The 16143-nt window shown below is 44.3% G+C and overlaps 1 protein-coding gene across 4 annotated transcripts in view; it reads left to right on the forward strand.

The window, feature by feature from the left end:
* LOC306785615 (LIM domain-binding protein 3-like) overlaps window positions 1-7851 on the forward strand; it is a 33190-nt gene extending 25339 nt beyond the window's left edge. For 3 of the 4 annotated variants that reach the window (XM_079280048.1, XM_079280049.1, XM_079280050.1), the window contains 6 exons: window positions 2335-2699; window positions 2783-3146; window positions 3688-3868; window positions 4087-4207; window positions 4292-4407; window positions 4694-7851. In XM_079280048.1, the coding sequence (XP_079136174.1) occupies window positions 2335-2699; window positions 2783-3146; window positions 3688-3868; window positions 4087-4207; window positions 4292-4407; window positions 4694-4783 (1237 nt within the window). In that variant the 3' untranslated portion in view covers window positions 4784-7851. The remainder of the gene's footprint in view (window positions 1-2334; window positions 2700-2782; window positions 3147-3687; window positions 3869-4086; window positions 4208-4291; window positions 4408-4693) is intronic. The other variant, XM_079280051.1, reaches the window with a different exon arrangement.
* The last annotated feature ends 8292 nt before the right edge of the window (window positions 7852-16143 follow it).

Raw genomic sequence — 16143 nt, forward strand, 5'->3', positions numbered from 1 at the left:
CTTTATTTCGCAGGTTAATGGAACCATGATTGATTTATGTTGACCTGAAACATTTAAAAGAACGCTTCATTGTCTTTTCACGACAGTAATGTCGAACTATTCTTGCATTTAATTCACAAATATTGTTCCTCTTGATTTTACTTTAAATTTTGCAGAACTACTGACCCTCTGTTTGCATTCATAAGCAAATCTTGGCTGACAATACGTCAGTAATATGTGTTTTAACCCGTGCTACTGGAGGATTTTGAGTTTGTGGTGAGACAGGTGTGTTGCCTTCAAGTGCTGGTGGGACATCTGGAACTCACAGGATGTCATCTAAAAGGGGTCGAAGTGTTTTCATGTGCTTGTTTGTTGGCTCTTCGATGGTGCTGATGATGTTCTGAGTGAGACATACTTTCTTGTTATATCACAGGGCTTCTTTTGCTGTTTTTGGGACAGATACATCTGAGAACGTGTAACTTAGAGGCTGAGAAACATAACAAACACAATCTTAAAAAGGCAGCTGTGGTTAGAAAACAGCCCACTGAAGCGTCGTCAGCAGTAGGCGTGACCCTGGTGGAGAGGCAGATCATCATGGTGACCACTGCTGTTGTTGTCTCTACACCTGCAGCCTGCAGCGACAGTCTGCCGCTGGTTACAGCCTCCAGCACAGAGCTGCAGTCTCCAGGTACCGACACCTGCAGGGATCCAGCGCTCGAGTCCACATGCTGCCAGCGTTTTCATTTCACTTCACGCTGCCTCTTGTCCTACGCTACGTAACACAACATCTGCCATCAAACGGAGGCTTCTTTATCTAAAACTCTCTTTGCAGAACCATGAGTGGACTTAAGGCCTCAGTATGCTTCCCGTTAGCTAGTGTGTATGACGTCGTTCGACCTCGTCTGAGGTCTGTTATGCTACTTTATACCTTGGTCTGGGTGAATACTCCATTCTGCTTGGCTCCTACTTTTTAAGATAAATAAACTCGTTAAAATGCATTGTCACAAAGCTGAAAAGATGTTGTAGAATATGATGCATTGCTGTAGATTAAACTACCCAACAGTATATAAAGGAGTTAAAATTAGCACAACCTTAAAGGGTAACTTTCGGTATTTTTCAACCTGGACCCTATTTTATCATGTTTCTGTGTCTAAATGACTAATGGATGCAACATTTTTTGACATTGCTCCAGGAAGTACCTGCGAAACGTGCTGCAATGTAATCATATCTGGTAATTCCTCACCGTCAATGTACGTCCACTAAAAGTGCAAACAGACCGGATCAAGCAAAAGGTAAAGAGGTTTTATTTCTCTGTCGGGTTCTTTACATAATTGAACACCTATAATAACAATCTGAGCCTGACAGTGCCAGACAACAAGTCCTTTTAGTGGTCGTACATTGACGGTGAGGAGTTGCCACGAGCAATTACATTGCAACCCGTTTAGCGGCTGCTTTCTGCAGCATTTAACGATGCACACAATGCTGAGAAATAGCATGTTAGTATGGAATATCAAACACCGCACTGCTAAACTCTGAGTGTAATTCCTTTGTTTTCACTCAAAAATCAATATATATATTATAATATATATTATAGATATAATAGAAGTAGTTAAAGAATGAAAAATGAATCATATCTGTGTAAAGTTGGAGTAAGAGTCCGACTTGATTGCGCCATCAAAAAGAGAGTTTCAGACACTGTTAGAAAATCCAACAAGCACTTTGTTTGAAGCAGACTGAGGCCTTTATTTTAAAATGGATAACCCTGATGGGAATCGAACTCCTAACCCTGCTCAGTCCAGGACCATGTAACTGTGGAGTAACAACTTCATCCGTTCATCAGCTGAATAACATGCTGAATCTCTTTTAACTGGCTCTGAAAGATGACAGTCCAGCTGTCACATTTTCATCTTTATCTTAATTGTGAAGATACTGACACTCATTTCTTCCAGGCTGGTTTTCCTCAGCTTTCTTGATTAAAACTTCCACTAACTTTTAAGTATCTTGTGTATGTATTTTCTGGATACATAGCTAAGATTTACATAACCCAGTAAACACTGATTTGGTGATTTGCAGGTCAAATGATGAAGTTGAAAAGTAGAAATTACTAGATTACATACAACAGCATTTTAATACAACGTCAAAGATAGTTTTATGGATCCGAGACGACTTTTGACCTGCAAATTAACAAATCGGTGCCTGACACATGGAAGGAAGTCAGGTAAGAATTTGTGCACATTTAGACTGATGTTTAAACTACAACTTGATCTCTTTAATGAGTTTAAAGTTGCAGGAGGCTCAAAACCGACTGTTCACAAAATCCTGATGATGAATCAACAATCTTTCATCCATCTCTAGCCAATATGGTCAACCTCCTGCCATGCATCAGGCTCCACAAGCCCCGCCTCCGCAGCAGTACCAGCCAATCCCACAGCAGTATCAGCAGCCAATTCCACAGCAGTATCAGCAGCCAATGCCGCAGCAGTACCAGCAGCCAATGCCGCAGCAGTACCAGCAGCCAATGCCGCAGCAGTACCAGCAGCCAATCCCGCAGCAGTACCAGCAGCCAATCCCGCAGCAGTACCAGCAGCCAATCCCGCAGCAGTACCAGCAGCCCCCCACGCAACAGGCCCCGCCCACTCAGCAGAGCTCCATTCAGATCCCTCTTGGCTCCCCCCCTCCCAAGGTGGTCAGCACCGCGTGCATCTACCCATCGCAACCAGGTGAGAACACCTGTAAAACACAGTTATTGTTGTGATTTCACTAGATTTGAAACTTTTACACAAATCGTTTTCTTCTCCTCCAGCTTCAGCTCCACCTCCTGCTCCACTTCAGTCCTGCCCTCCAGCTGCTTCCCAATCCCCGGCTCCAGGTGGCCCCGATTCCTCTAACCGACCCCCCTGGGTGTCCGACACCAACTTCGCCGGCAAGTTCGACCCCAGTAAGACAACAACCACCATGAAGATACAGCCGCTTCCCCAGGGCGCCCCTCCTCCTCCAACATACATCCCCAACCGCTCTCCCGCCGCACCTGCAGCTCCTAGCCCCGCCCCCATTACACCAAGCCCCGCCCCGTTCGCACCTGTGGCGAGGGGTGTGGCCCAAAGGGCGGAGAGGTATGCCGCCAGCAGCCGCACGCCTCTGTGTGGGTCCTGTAATGGCATCATCAGGTAATTTACACAATTTTTGATTATATATGATATTATGCTGCACTGTATTCTGGTTTGGACTGCTTTGTCATACAGATAAATATGTTTTGTTAATGAATGGGTATATGTACAGAATATGAATATGTATATTACCGTAATAATGCTAATCACTGTGAAACTGAATCTCTATTTTCTATTTTTTTTTACCTTAAATTCACATACATTTTTCCATGAATAATAACTGTCTTCAAGATGTATTTGTTCATTCCTCTGGAAGTTTTTATTCGCTTTTTATTCGCTTGTTTTCTGGCTTTTTTATGATTATGAATAATTCTCTTGAAAACAAGGTCTCAATCTCAACGAGACTTCCTGATTAAAGAGTTTCTAATGATGATAAATCAATTTGATTATGTATTAAGTTCATTTATTTTGGACATCTAAGGATGCAAATTTAAAAAGTGATGAAAAACAAGAAGAATGCAGGTAGCTTAAAGTCAGAACATCATAAAAACATGTCACCTCAAACTGACTGAACCTGAGAGCCTGTTGTTGGTGTTTCCAGGGGCCCCTTCCTGGTGGCCCTCGGCCGGTCCTGGCACCCCGAGGAGTTTAACTGTCACTACTGCCACATGTCTCTGGCTGACACCAGCTTCGTGGAGGAGCAGAACAACGTCTACTGCGAGAACTGTTACGAGGAGTTCTTCGCTCCGACCTGTGCCCGCTGCAACACCAAGATTATGGGGGTGAGATGCTCCGCTTTCCCACCTGTCCACCTGTATACCTGCAGTGCATTCTGACATTGACGCGGTACAGCATTCAGGTCAACAGTGATGGAAATAATATATTATTTGTAGCAAATGGTTGAAGACACTGCAATGGCTCTTTTTAAATGCTCGCTATCACACACGCATACATACACACACTTCAGCCCGTCTGACACGTTGTGTCATGTGTGCTACAGGAAGTGATGCACGCCCTGCGACAGACGTGGCATACCACCTGCTTCGTTTGCGCGGCCTGCGGCCAACCCTTCGGAAACAGCCTCTTCCACATGGAGGACGGCGAGCCGTACTGCGAAAAAGGTATGATGTTCACACGAGGTCGGGCTATAAACTGTTCAGATTGTATTTTCATGTTACATGGACTCTGTCTCTCTCTCTTGTCAGATTATATCTCACTCTTCAGCACTAAGTGTCATGGCTGTGACTTCCCTGTTGAAGCGGGTGATAAGTTCATTGAGGCTCTGGGCCACACCTGGCACGACACCTGCTTCGTCTGTGCGGTGAGAAACAGAAACAAACGTCATTTCACCTGTAAAATAAGTCAACAATTACGTTTGTGGCACTCAAACATCTTGGAAAATAGCATTTACATAATTCAACAGCAACATCTTTTTCCAGAAACTGTCTTTGTTGCGCTGGATACAAATAATCACTCAAGAGTTTTTATTCAGAACATCTTTCTGCCGAAGAAAAAGTCCCTCTGAAAACTGTAGTGTTCCGTGTAGTCCAGAAATTAGCGCTGTGAAATGAATTTGCACAACTTTACAATATTTGTTGTACCTGCAGGTTTGCAATGTGAACCTTGAGGGCCAGCCTTTCTACTCAAAGAAAGACAAACCTCTGTGCAAGAAGCACGCTCACGCCATCAACGTGTAGACCAAAAAGCTGCAGACCTGCTGCTCTGGCCGCCACCGGGGGCAACGCTGTCGGGCGTTGAAAACGAACCCAAGCCAACGACAACAACTTTTGCAAGATGTGTGTGTAAAGGCTCTTCATGCAAAATACATTTAGGTTTTTTCTTTTTGTGCATTAATATTAATGATTAAAACGATGCTGCCTGACGATCCCGCTTCACAACAGAAACAAAAACAAGTCATGATGATGTTGTTGTTGCTGTTTGCCATCCAACCCGCTGTATTATGTTCTTTTAATTTTCCTATGTTTTCTACCAGAAACTACTTGTGTGCTCAATGTGACCGTTGTTCTGTTCAGCTCAGAAATGTATTTTTATTTGGAGTCTTGAGTGTGCCAAATTAAATAACTTTTATATATTCTCATCAGTTAATACATGTGAAATGTAAAATATATGGAATTAAATTGACAATACAAAACATATTAATCATAAAGATAACATTACATGAAATATTAATAATAATACAGTTGATAATTAATCCATTTGTAGCTTAGATTGCACCTCATTTGTATGTCGCGTTGGACAAAAGCACCAAATATATAATTGTAAATCTACATCTACATATCCTGGGAAATGATATGATTGTTCTAGTGGCACACTGGAGACTCCATAAGCTTGAACTTGTTTGTCTCCAGATTATTGTTCTCATCATATCTTGGACTTGACTCAGTAATGTGCCTATTTTGATTCAGACCTTTATAGGACTTGTGAATGCTTCTTTTTTCACTTAACTAAACTAACAAAAATACTTTAAAATCACAGCCCGTATAGAAGCTAAAATGCCCTCACATGCCCTCAAATTTCAGTTCATTGTTTTTTCAGAGCAGCAGATAAAACACTAAAGCATTACTTTTACATTTTATAAACAGTTTGTTTCCTGCAGCTGTGTGACAGTGAAATGAACCTCAGAGCAGCCCATGAAGAAGCCTTATCTGACATGCTGTTAGAAGTGAGACTGGCAATGAATGTAACATGACCAGGTGTTTCCTCATTCCAGCAGGTTCACCTGTGTGGTTGAATATGAAAAACAAGTCTAAATGCACAATGATACTGTGAGAGTACCCAGACCCAAAATGACCACAAAAAAACAAAATAACCACAAATAGGCACAAAACAACTCCATAGAGAAGCATAGAGACACATATAGCTGCTAAACAATCACAAAGGGACAGAAAACAACGAAACGACACACAAAACCACTACATAGAGACACAAAACAGCCACATAGAGATGCCAAATAACGACAGAATCAGAAAATGACGACAAAGAGACACAAATATACAGTTTTAACCACCATTATTCACCTGTACAGAGTGTTTGATTCAGAAAGACACAGTATTTCAGTGTATATGTTTATCCAGGTGAACCCCTGGCTGCTGCAGAGTGTGGATGGTGTCTGATGATGTGGAGTGTAACTACTAATCCCGCTCTGACTTCACGTACAGTAGGTGTTACTGTGCAACAAATAACCTTGAATTTCATATTAATAGACTACTTGTCAGTTTGATATTTATTTAAAAACTAATATATCATCACTGCTGTGCTAATCAAATGAATAGTTTAATTTGTCTTCTGGATGTTATGTGTTGATTTAGTCTTTCTTTTGTATATTTATTGTGTTAATGTTTGTTGTCCTGAACTGTAAGCGCTTGAATGTTTATCATGGTGGCATTTTTCACCACAAGGCCACTTCATGGCTCTGTTCAAACCTCATGCCTTAGCATTGACTGTTTTATTCAATGACTATTACAGGATACGAGGAAGGCCCTCAAGTCCCAAAAGATGATAGATTTGATTTATTGTATCTTGTGCACACAAGATCTAAAACAATGTAACTTCTGGGGCAGCAAAGGATGTTTGTGTCCAGCTGATGAATGTAAGTACAATATTGACTCTCTTTTAGCTCCGTTTTTGGTCTCGACCAACTCTTTAGGGCAATATCTGTCTGTGATCGATATATGTGTCATTTTAAACTGAACACCTGGACAGGTGTTTTCAGCCTGCCACATTCAAAGTCTGGTCTCAGATGTACTTAGAAAAGGTGATATTGCCTGGGAGCTGAACTTTTTATTGCCTTGTATTCATAAAGAGAAATTGGGTGGGTTTCCCTTTCATTTCAATATGAGCATAGTGTTTTTAACAGCATCTGTTGGCCGTCAGAAGAACTGCAGCTCAACATACTGCAACAAAAAGCATGATCCATTTCAGATCCTGTCTTTGTTTGTTCCAGGTATGTTGAATGATGCTCTGTTAAAGGTGAAAAAAATGAAATGAAACTGCCTGGTTCACTTTTATCATGAAGTGTCAACACATCCTGTGATCTTACAGCATCAGATCTGATGTTTTTACAGTGTGAACAGAGACTCGGGTACACTGAATACATGATTTAGAACGGTAAGACTTTTTGGTTTTAGAAACATGTTTTTTTCAGATTAACTTTTTTTCAATTTACTTTGACACAAGTTTATGTGGGGAAGCTTGTTCATACTTCCTGCAGTGTATTGTGCCTTAGGCCACTCCTTGATCTGTCTGTCTGACTGGCACACACTCACTCGGACAGTTGTGATGTGTTTGTGTGCTGGTGTACAGTTTTTCATTTGAGTATTTTATACAGTTTGTGTATTTTTCAAAGGGTGAATGTGTGCATGAACGTCACAGCTTGTCACAGCATGTGGAGCGGGTCAACATCCGTATTGGTTAGTGTTGGTGTCACTGCGTCACTGTTTAAAATGATTAAGAGTGTTTGAACTGGTTTTGGTGTCAATGAGCTGTAAAGTGAAACATTATTAATGCCGCAGTATGAAGGAAGGACAGACGCTGAAGTAACATTAAGACTCTCCTGGTTGTTGGAGATTCAGCTGCTTTACTACATTTGTTAACAGGTTTTAAATATTTGATGAATAGATGTGTTGCAAGTTGAATAAATTGAGCACTCAAAACACGTCAAAACATTTGCGGTAAAGCTTCTTTTTTGTGTATTTAGGATGCTACTTTCTCCTGCAGGATTGTTGGGTTTAGTTAACAGGACTTTTTGTTTAATTTTGAGGAGTCACAGGAGTAATTAATTTGGGATCTCTGCGGATTAGGGCGATGGAAAAATTATAAATTTTGAAGATTTTCCTTCGAATTCCAGCAGTGCCTTTTATCTGTAGAAAAAGAGTTTTAGGATGAAACCTTTATGTGACGTATTTTTGGATAAAATATTGTCTCATTGCTGTCGAAATGGAACTACGGTTTATCATTAAAGAAGAACAGATCCTGTGTTCAAATCCCAGAAGTGCCTGTCACAAAACAGTGAAGATTTCAACTTTTTGGTTTCATATTTGTGAAAATTAACGAAGGTTTGAAATATGTGGCATATGTGGTCAAAGTGCCTGTCTAGTAAACAGGAGATCCTGGGTTCAAATCCCAGCAGCGCCTCAAAGAGAAAAATAATCTCAGCACTAAACGAGAAAGGATGAGACTGAATCTCTTTGGTGACCCACTGCCTGTTACAATACAGTGTAGACTTCAACTTTTTGGTTTCATATTTGTGAAAATTAAAGATGGTTTAGAATTTTTCAAAAAGACTTCCATGGAGGTGCTGTGGCTTAGTTGGTCAAAGTGCCTGTCTCGTAAACAGGAGATCCTGGGTTCAAATCCCAGCAGCGCCTCAAAGAGAAAAACAATCCGAGCACGAAACGAGAAAGGATGACACTGAATCTCTTTGGTGACGCACTGCCTGTTACAATACAGTGTAGACTTCAACTTTTTGGTTTCATATTTGTGAAAATTAAAGATGGTTTAGAATTTTTCAAGAAGACCTTCACGGAGGTGCTGTGGCTTAGTTGGTCAAAGTGCCTGTCTAGTAAACAGGAGATCCTGGGTTCAAATCCCAGCAGCGCCTATCCTGGGTACTCTTGACTTCAACTTTTTGTTCTCATATTTGAGAAATTTAACGACCAAATGAAATTTGTCAAAAAGACATTCAGAGAGGCGCTGTGGCTTAGTTGGTCAAAGTGCCTGTCTTGTAAACAGGAGATCCTGGGTTCAAACCCCAGCAGCGCCTCAAAGAGAAAAATAATCTGAGCACTAAACGAGAAAGGATGACACTGAATCTCTTTGGTGACACACTGCCTGTTACAATACAGTGTAGACTTCAACTTTTTGGTTTCATATTTGTGAAAATTAAAGATGGTTTAGAATTTTTCAAAAAGACTTCCATGGAGGTGCTGTGGCTTAGTTGGTCAAAGTGCCTGTCTAGTAAACAGGAGATCCTGGGTTCAAATCCCAGCAGCGCCTCAAAGAGAAAAATAATCTCAGCACTAAACGAGAAAGGATGAGACTGAATCTCTTCGGTGACCCACTGCCTGTTACAATACAGTGTAGATGTCAACTTTTTGGTTTCATATTTGTGAAAATTAAAGATGGTTTAGAATTTTTCAAGAAGATTTTCACGGAGGTGCTGTGGCTTAGTTGGTTTTTTTTTTTTTTTTTTTTTATTATCAAAAAAACACATTATTTCGTTTTTTACAACACTCAAAATGACACTTTTTCCCCTTTTCGAAAAAAAAAGTTCATGAACTGACAACAGAAAATAAGATAACCCCTCAACACACACAACTTAAAAGATACACTCAACATTTACCCAACCCACAAAACAAATCAACGAATTTAATCCTCCCCATAAACCAAAGTCACATCCACTACAACTACTGATAAAACGGACAAAACAAAATCAAAATAGACTCCCAGAAGTACATAATCACCCTCATAATCCATGTTCATTTACTCCCCCTACTTACCCTCCCTCCCAAAAAAAATAAAGCAACTCTAACTCAACCCCAGCAATAAAGCAACTCAAACTCCAACCCCCCTCCCTCTCCATATTTACACAGTTTTGTTTTATTTACAAATAAAAGCTCACACCACTCCTCTCTGCAGGCATGCAGTAGCCTCAAATGTGCCTTCAGAGTGTTTTTAAATAATTCTTCTATGTTTACCTCTTTGCCCTCGAAGAGGGCGAAGTTGCGCCTTAAGACTACTGCATGCCTGGCAAAAGAGAGGAGTGTGTTCGCCTGCACCGCCCTTCCTCCCCCGTCCTTCTTTGGCAGGCCGAAAAGCCATACCCACTTCCAGTCCTTCAGCTTTTCCTTCTCTATGAGACACAGAGCAGACAGCAAGTTTAAAACCAGAATTTTCAGTTTCGTCAGGGCCGGACAAAGGAGGACCAGATGCTCAAAATCCTCGTCGGCCAGGCCACAGACTGCGCAGGTCCGCACGAACAGGAGCTTATGAATCTGATGTAGGACGATGCTAGTATACATCCTCCTGTGCCTTAACTTAAAGTCGTTATTGAAGACAGAATGAGGGATGGCGGGAATACTAAGGTTCCCCCAGATTGTGCTTACATCATTGTTTGGGAACACCGCCGACCACCTCGTTTCTGCCACGGGTTTTTTTTTGAGCATCCCCAACAGAATATCGTATATTGTTTTTGTTTTTATGCTCACCAGATTTGTTGTTTTATCCCCTAGGCACAGGAGGAAGCTTACAGCATCGCCCTGCCTCACATTCCTCCCGGTTTTGAGTGCGCTCCAGTCACTGCGGATGCACTCTGACAGGCTGCACCCCAGCCCCCCTATTACACGGACCTGGAACGGTCCCCCCGCCCTCCTCAGTCCCATTACAGTTTTTATTCTTTCAAATACAATACCACCCCCCCCCCACGCGCCAAACGTTGAGGAGGAGAGGAGGGCTTTGTTTAAAAGTCTGACCAAATGGGTGAACAGCAAAACCATATTGCTTGGGGACTTTAATGTCGCTCTCAGTAGCAGCGATAGGTCCCACGAAAAAATCAAGAGTGATACGAGTAGAAACGCTTTAAGAGAACTGATGACGACGAAAAACCTGGTCGATGTTTGGCGCGTTTTTAATCCTGGGGTAAGGGCCTATACACGAAGGCAGGTGGTAATGGGGACATTGAAACAGTCTCGCATTGACCTGGTCCTGGCCGCCTCAGGCTTATATAAAGAAGTGGGAGAGATAAGCCATGCTTTTAGTGCATGGAGTGACCATGCGCTGGTCCGAGTGGAACTAAGTACTGGCAAGGGTAAAAAGGGCAGAGGTACCTGGTGCCTAAATAACGGCCTCCTAGAGGACAAAATATATAGGGAAAAAATGATACAAATCATTAAACAGTGTGGGCAGGATATCCAGGTGGTGGAGGACAAACTGTACTACTGGGAGGTGATAAAAACTAAAATAAAAAAGAATACTATAAGATATAGTAAAGAAAAAAATGGGAGGAGGTGCGGGAGGAAAACATAATGAATGAATTACTGAGCAAAGAGATTGCAAAAATGGAGAGAAACAAATTTTACAGCAGCGAAAGCTACGAGTTTTACAAAAACAAACTAAACGAGTGTGAGGTAAAACGGTGCAAAGGTGCCGCCATCAGGAGTCGCTCCCAGCAGTTACTGGAAGGTGAGAGGAGTACTGCATTCTTCCTGGGGCTGGAGAGAGTAGCTCAGGAGAAACAATACATCGAACAACTAAAGGGGAAGAATGGAGCGATAGTGAGTGGGAGCAGAGAACTGTTAACCGTGGCACATGACTTCTATAGTGCCTTGTACACAAAGCAAAACCTTAAGGAAGAACAGATAGAAGTCATGGCCAGCCAAATAAAAAAGCAAATTAGCAGTGCGGACAGAGAAATGTGTGAGCGCCCCTTTACTGAGCTGGAGATTGAGCTGGCAATAAAAAGTCTGAAGAACGGCAAGAGTCCAGGCTTGGATGGGCTCACAGCGGAGTTTTATACGTGTTTCACTGAGCTGCTCTCTCCGATCCTGAGACAGGTCTTTCAGGACATGACCGGGAAGGATGCGGTGTCCGAGCACTTTTCGGAGGGAGTGATTACCCTGATTTTTAAGAAAGGAGAGAAGGAGGACTTGGGCAACTACAGGCCCATCAGCCTGCTTAATGTCGACTACAAAGTCCTCGCCAAAATACTGGCAGGCAGACTGAAGGGGGTGATTGAGGCAATAGTGTCCAAAACGCCAATCGCGGAGGACCCAATCGCCACCTCAGCTGCGACCCTTGTCAGCCTTCCAGCCTCTCGACCCATTTGCATTTCTGCGGTGTCCATTACAGGGTCTGACGGATCCGTCAGCCACTGTGGAGGGCCACAAACCCCACTGCTCAGGAGGCCACTGCACTCCAGAGAGGACCCCAACGCCGCCTGCTCTTCAGCTCCTGTCAGCAGCTCTGCACCCAGGCCCTCCGCCGACGCATCCTTCTGCTTCCCCAGGGACAGTCTCGAGACCCGCACCTTGCCCGGCTTACCCGGGCCCTGTTCTTTCAGCCTCGCGTTGACTCTGTTCGTCCCCACTTGGGCCAAGTTGGGTGGGTGGAGTCACTGGCACCCCCTCCACGTCTGCCGCTAAAGCCTCTGGGTCTGCCGCTACTGCTGCCGCTGCCGCCGCCACCGCTCGCGCTGCCGTCTCTGGCCCCGCCGCCGCCGCTGCTGCCGCTGTCGTCGCTGGCCTCACCGCTGCTGCTGTTGCTGTTGTCACTGGCACCACTGCTGCTGTCGCCAGCACCACTGCTACTGTTGCTGTTGTCACTGGCACCACTGCTGCTGTCGCTAACACCGCTGCTGCTGTTGCTGTTGTCACTGGCACCACTGCTGCTGTCGCTAACACCGCTGCTGCTGTTGCTGTTGTCACTGGCACCACTGCTGCTGTCGCTGGCACCGCTGCTGCTGTTGCTGTTGTCACTGGCACCACTGCTGCTGTCGCTAACACCGCTGCTGCTGTTGCTGTTGTCACTGGCACCACTGCTGCTGTCGCTGGCACTGCTGCTGCTGCTGACCCTGGCACCGCCTCACCCTCTTCCTCCTGCTCCTCGCTGCTCATCTCCTCCTCATCCTCGGTCTCGAGACTTGAGGAGTCGTTGGCGTTTACACTGTCCTCAGTCCCCTCCATCTCCTCTTCTTCCTCCACTACCTCCTCCACCACCTCCTCCTCCCCAACCACCTCCACCAGCCCATGACACACGCAGCTTTCTTGCGCCTGCCTGCATCCCGTGCATCTCTTGCTGCCTTTGTTTGTGCATTCACGGGCATAGTGCCCTTGCACTCCACAAGTGTGGCATGAAAATTGCGGACACTCGCGTTGGATATGGCCAGGCTGCATGCAGATTCGGCATATTTTTGTCTGCTTGTCATGTATGACACGGAAATACTCGAAGCCCAGCACCGTCGCAAACTTAGTAGAGTACGGGAGGGACTGGACTTTGTCATTAAATCTCACCCTCATGAAGCAGGTGCCATCTGTTACCTTGGACCCTGGCCACATCCTCCTTTTCACCGGAGAGACGGCCATGACTCCCCAGCTTTGCAGCTTTGCCAAGATGCATCGGTCCCTGATGTAATATGGTAGGCTGAGAAAAGAGACCACCATCTCATCGTTCGCAATCTCCTTCGCATGCACCCTAGTTTCGCCCACTTTGAAACCCTCCATCAGGCGGTCCTTGCCTTTAGGATGGCTCATAGTCATTTCAAATCGCTTTGGATTGATCACCCGGCATGCGAGGATTGCTCCACACAGCCTCTGCACATGGCTGATAAGCTCCATTGTGCTCATCGTAACACCTCCCTCCATCTCCACATTCACAGTAAGGTTTTTTAACTCTTGCTCCTGCCTGTTCTCGACAGCTTGTGGGCTGTCTCTGCTTTCCTCCACCGCCTGGTTGTTGGGGTTATCCCTGCTCGTCGTCGTTAATTCGGTCCGGGTCTGGTTCACCTGTAAGGCCGTCATGTTGGGGAAAAAAAAAGAAAGCGCCCCTCTCAGTAGAAAACCACGGGGGATAGCTCTCAAAAGCGAGAGAAAAAAAACAACTTCCCCCCAATCAGTGTAACACTGACGGGGGTACTAAGCACGAACCCAAACTGAGGAAGAAGGCTATCTCTTAGCGCATAAGAAAACTAAAGCAGAGAGAAAAAGGAGGAGGAAGAAAAAGCGTGCTGGCTCTGGAGCTCAGCAATCCAACTGCTCACACAGGTGTCCCTCAATCAGCACTGATCAGCGAGGCGTGGCCATAGCAAACAGGAGATCCTGGGTTCAAATCCCAGCAGCGCCTATCCTGGGTACTCTTGACTTCAACTTTTTGTTCTCATATTTGAGAAATTTAACGACCAAATGAAATTTGTCAAAAAGACCTTCAGAGAGGCGCTGTGGCTTAGTTGGTCAAAGTGCCTGTCTTGTAAACAGGAGATCCTGGGTTCAAATCCCAGCAGCGCCTCAAAGAGAAAAATAATCTGAGCACTAAACGGGAAAGGATGACACTGAATCTCTTTGGTGACACACTGCCTGTTACAATACAGTGTAGACTTCAACTTTTTGGTTTCATATTTGTGAAAATTAAAGATGGTTTAGAATTTTTCAAAAAGACTTCCATGGAGGTGCTGTGGCTTAGTTGGTCAAAGTGCCTGTCTAGTAAACAGGAGATCCTGGGTTCAAATCCCAGCAGCGCCTCAAAGAGAAAAACAATCCGAGCACGAAACGAGAAAGGATGACACTGAATCTCTTTGGTGACACACTGCCTGTTACAATACAGTGTAGACTTCAACTTTTTGGTTTCATATTTGTGAAAATTAAAGATGGTTTAGAATTTTTCAAAAAGACTTCCATGGAGGTGCTGTGGCTTAGTTGGTTTTTTTTTTTTTTTTTTTTTTTTTTTTATTATCAAAAAAACACATTATTTCGTTTTTTACAACACTCAAAATGACACTTGTTCCCCTTTTCGAAAAAAAAGGTTCATGAACTGACAACAGAAAATAAGATAACCCCTCAACACACACAACTTAAAAGATACACTCAACATTTACCCAACCCACAAAACAAATCAACGAACTTAATCCTCCCCATAAACCAAAGTAACATACACTACAACTACTGATAAAACGGACAAAACAAAATCAAAATAGACTCCCAGAAGTACATAATCACCCTCATAATCCATGTTCATTTACTCCCCCTACTTACCCTCCCTCCACAAAAAAATAAAGCAACTCTAACTCAACCCCAGCTATAGTACACCCTCAAAAATTAAACTCCAACCCCCCTCCCTCTCCATATTTACACAGTTTTGTTTTATTTACAAATAAAAGCTCACACCACTCCTCTCTGCAGGCATGCAGTAGCCTCAAATGTGCCTTCAGAGTGTTTTTAAATAATTCTTCTATGTTTACCTCTTTGCCCTCGAAGAGGGCGAAGTTGCGCCTTAAGACTACTGCATGCCTGGCAAAAGAGAGGAGTGTGTTCGCCTGCACCGCCCTTCCTCCCCCGTCCTTCTTGGGCAGGCCGAAAAGCCATACCCACTTCCAGTCCTTCAGCTTTTCCTTCTCTATGAGACACAGAGCAGACAGCAAGTTTAAAACCAGAATTTTCAGTTTCGTCAGGGCCGGACAAAGGAGGACCAGATGCTGAAAATCCTCGTCGGCCAGGCCACAGACTGCGCAGGTCCGCACGAACAGGAGCTTGTGAATCTGATGTAGGACGATGCTAGTATACATCCTCCTGTGCCTTAACTTAAAGTCGTTATTGAAGACAGAATGAGGGATGGCGGGAATACTAAGGTTCCCCCAGATTGTGCTTACATCATTGTTTGGGAACACAGCCGACCACCTCGTTTCTGCCACGGGTTTTTTTTTGAGCATCCCCAACAGAATATCGTATATTGTTTTTGTTTTTATGCTGACCAGATTTGTTGTTTTATCCCCTAGGCACAGGAGGAAGCTTACAGCATCGCCCTGCCTCACATTCCTCCCGGTTTTGAGTGCGCTCCAGTCCCTGCGGATGCACTCTGACAGGCTGCACCCCAGCCCCCCTATTACACGGACCTGGAACGGTCCCCCCGCCCTCCTCAGTCCCATTACAGTTTTTATTCTTTCAAATACAATGCAACCCCCCCCACTCCCACAGACATCCCCAAGTGTTGTCAGGCCTGCCTCGCGGAGGGCCTTAGACACCATGGGCCTGCCGTTGTGAAGGAAGAAGGGTGAGTTTAGAAAAGGTAACCGCATCAAATGTCCTTCATGCTGCACGTCAGGTCTGAGGTGGGGCAGAAACTTGTCCCAAGCCTCCAGCGCCTCGCGAAAGAGCCCGGGCCAGTCTCCTGAAACATTTCTGGGAGAGAGGGCGTACAAATTGTAAAGCCCTCTCTCACCGTAGTCTGCCAGGAGTCCGGTCAAGGCATCCTTCCACGGGTGCTGCCTCTTCTCATCCAAAAAACGCCCTATGAGTTTTACCCTAAGTGCGTCCCTTTTGGCACCGATGTCAAT

The sequence above is a fragment of the Melanostigma gelatinosum genome (genome assembly GCF_949748355.1).
Source record: "Melanostigma gelatinosum genome assembly, chromosome: 12".
Classification (NCBI taxonomy): Eukaryota; Metazoa; Chordata; class Actinopteri; order Perciformes; family Zoarcidae; genus Melanostigma; species Melanostigma gelatinosum.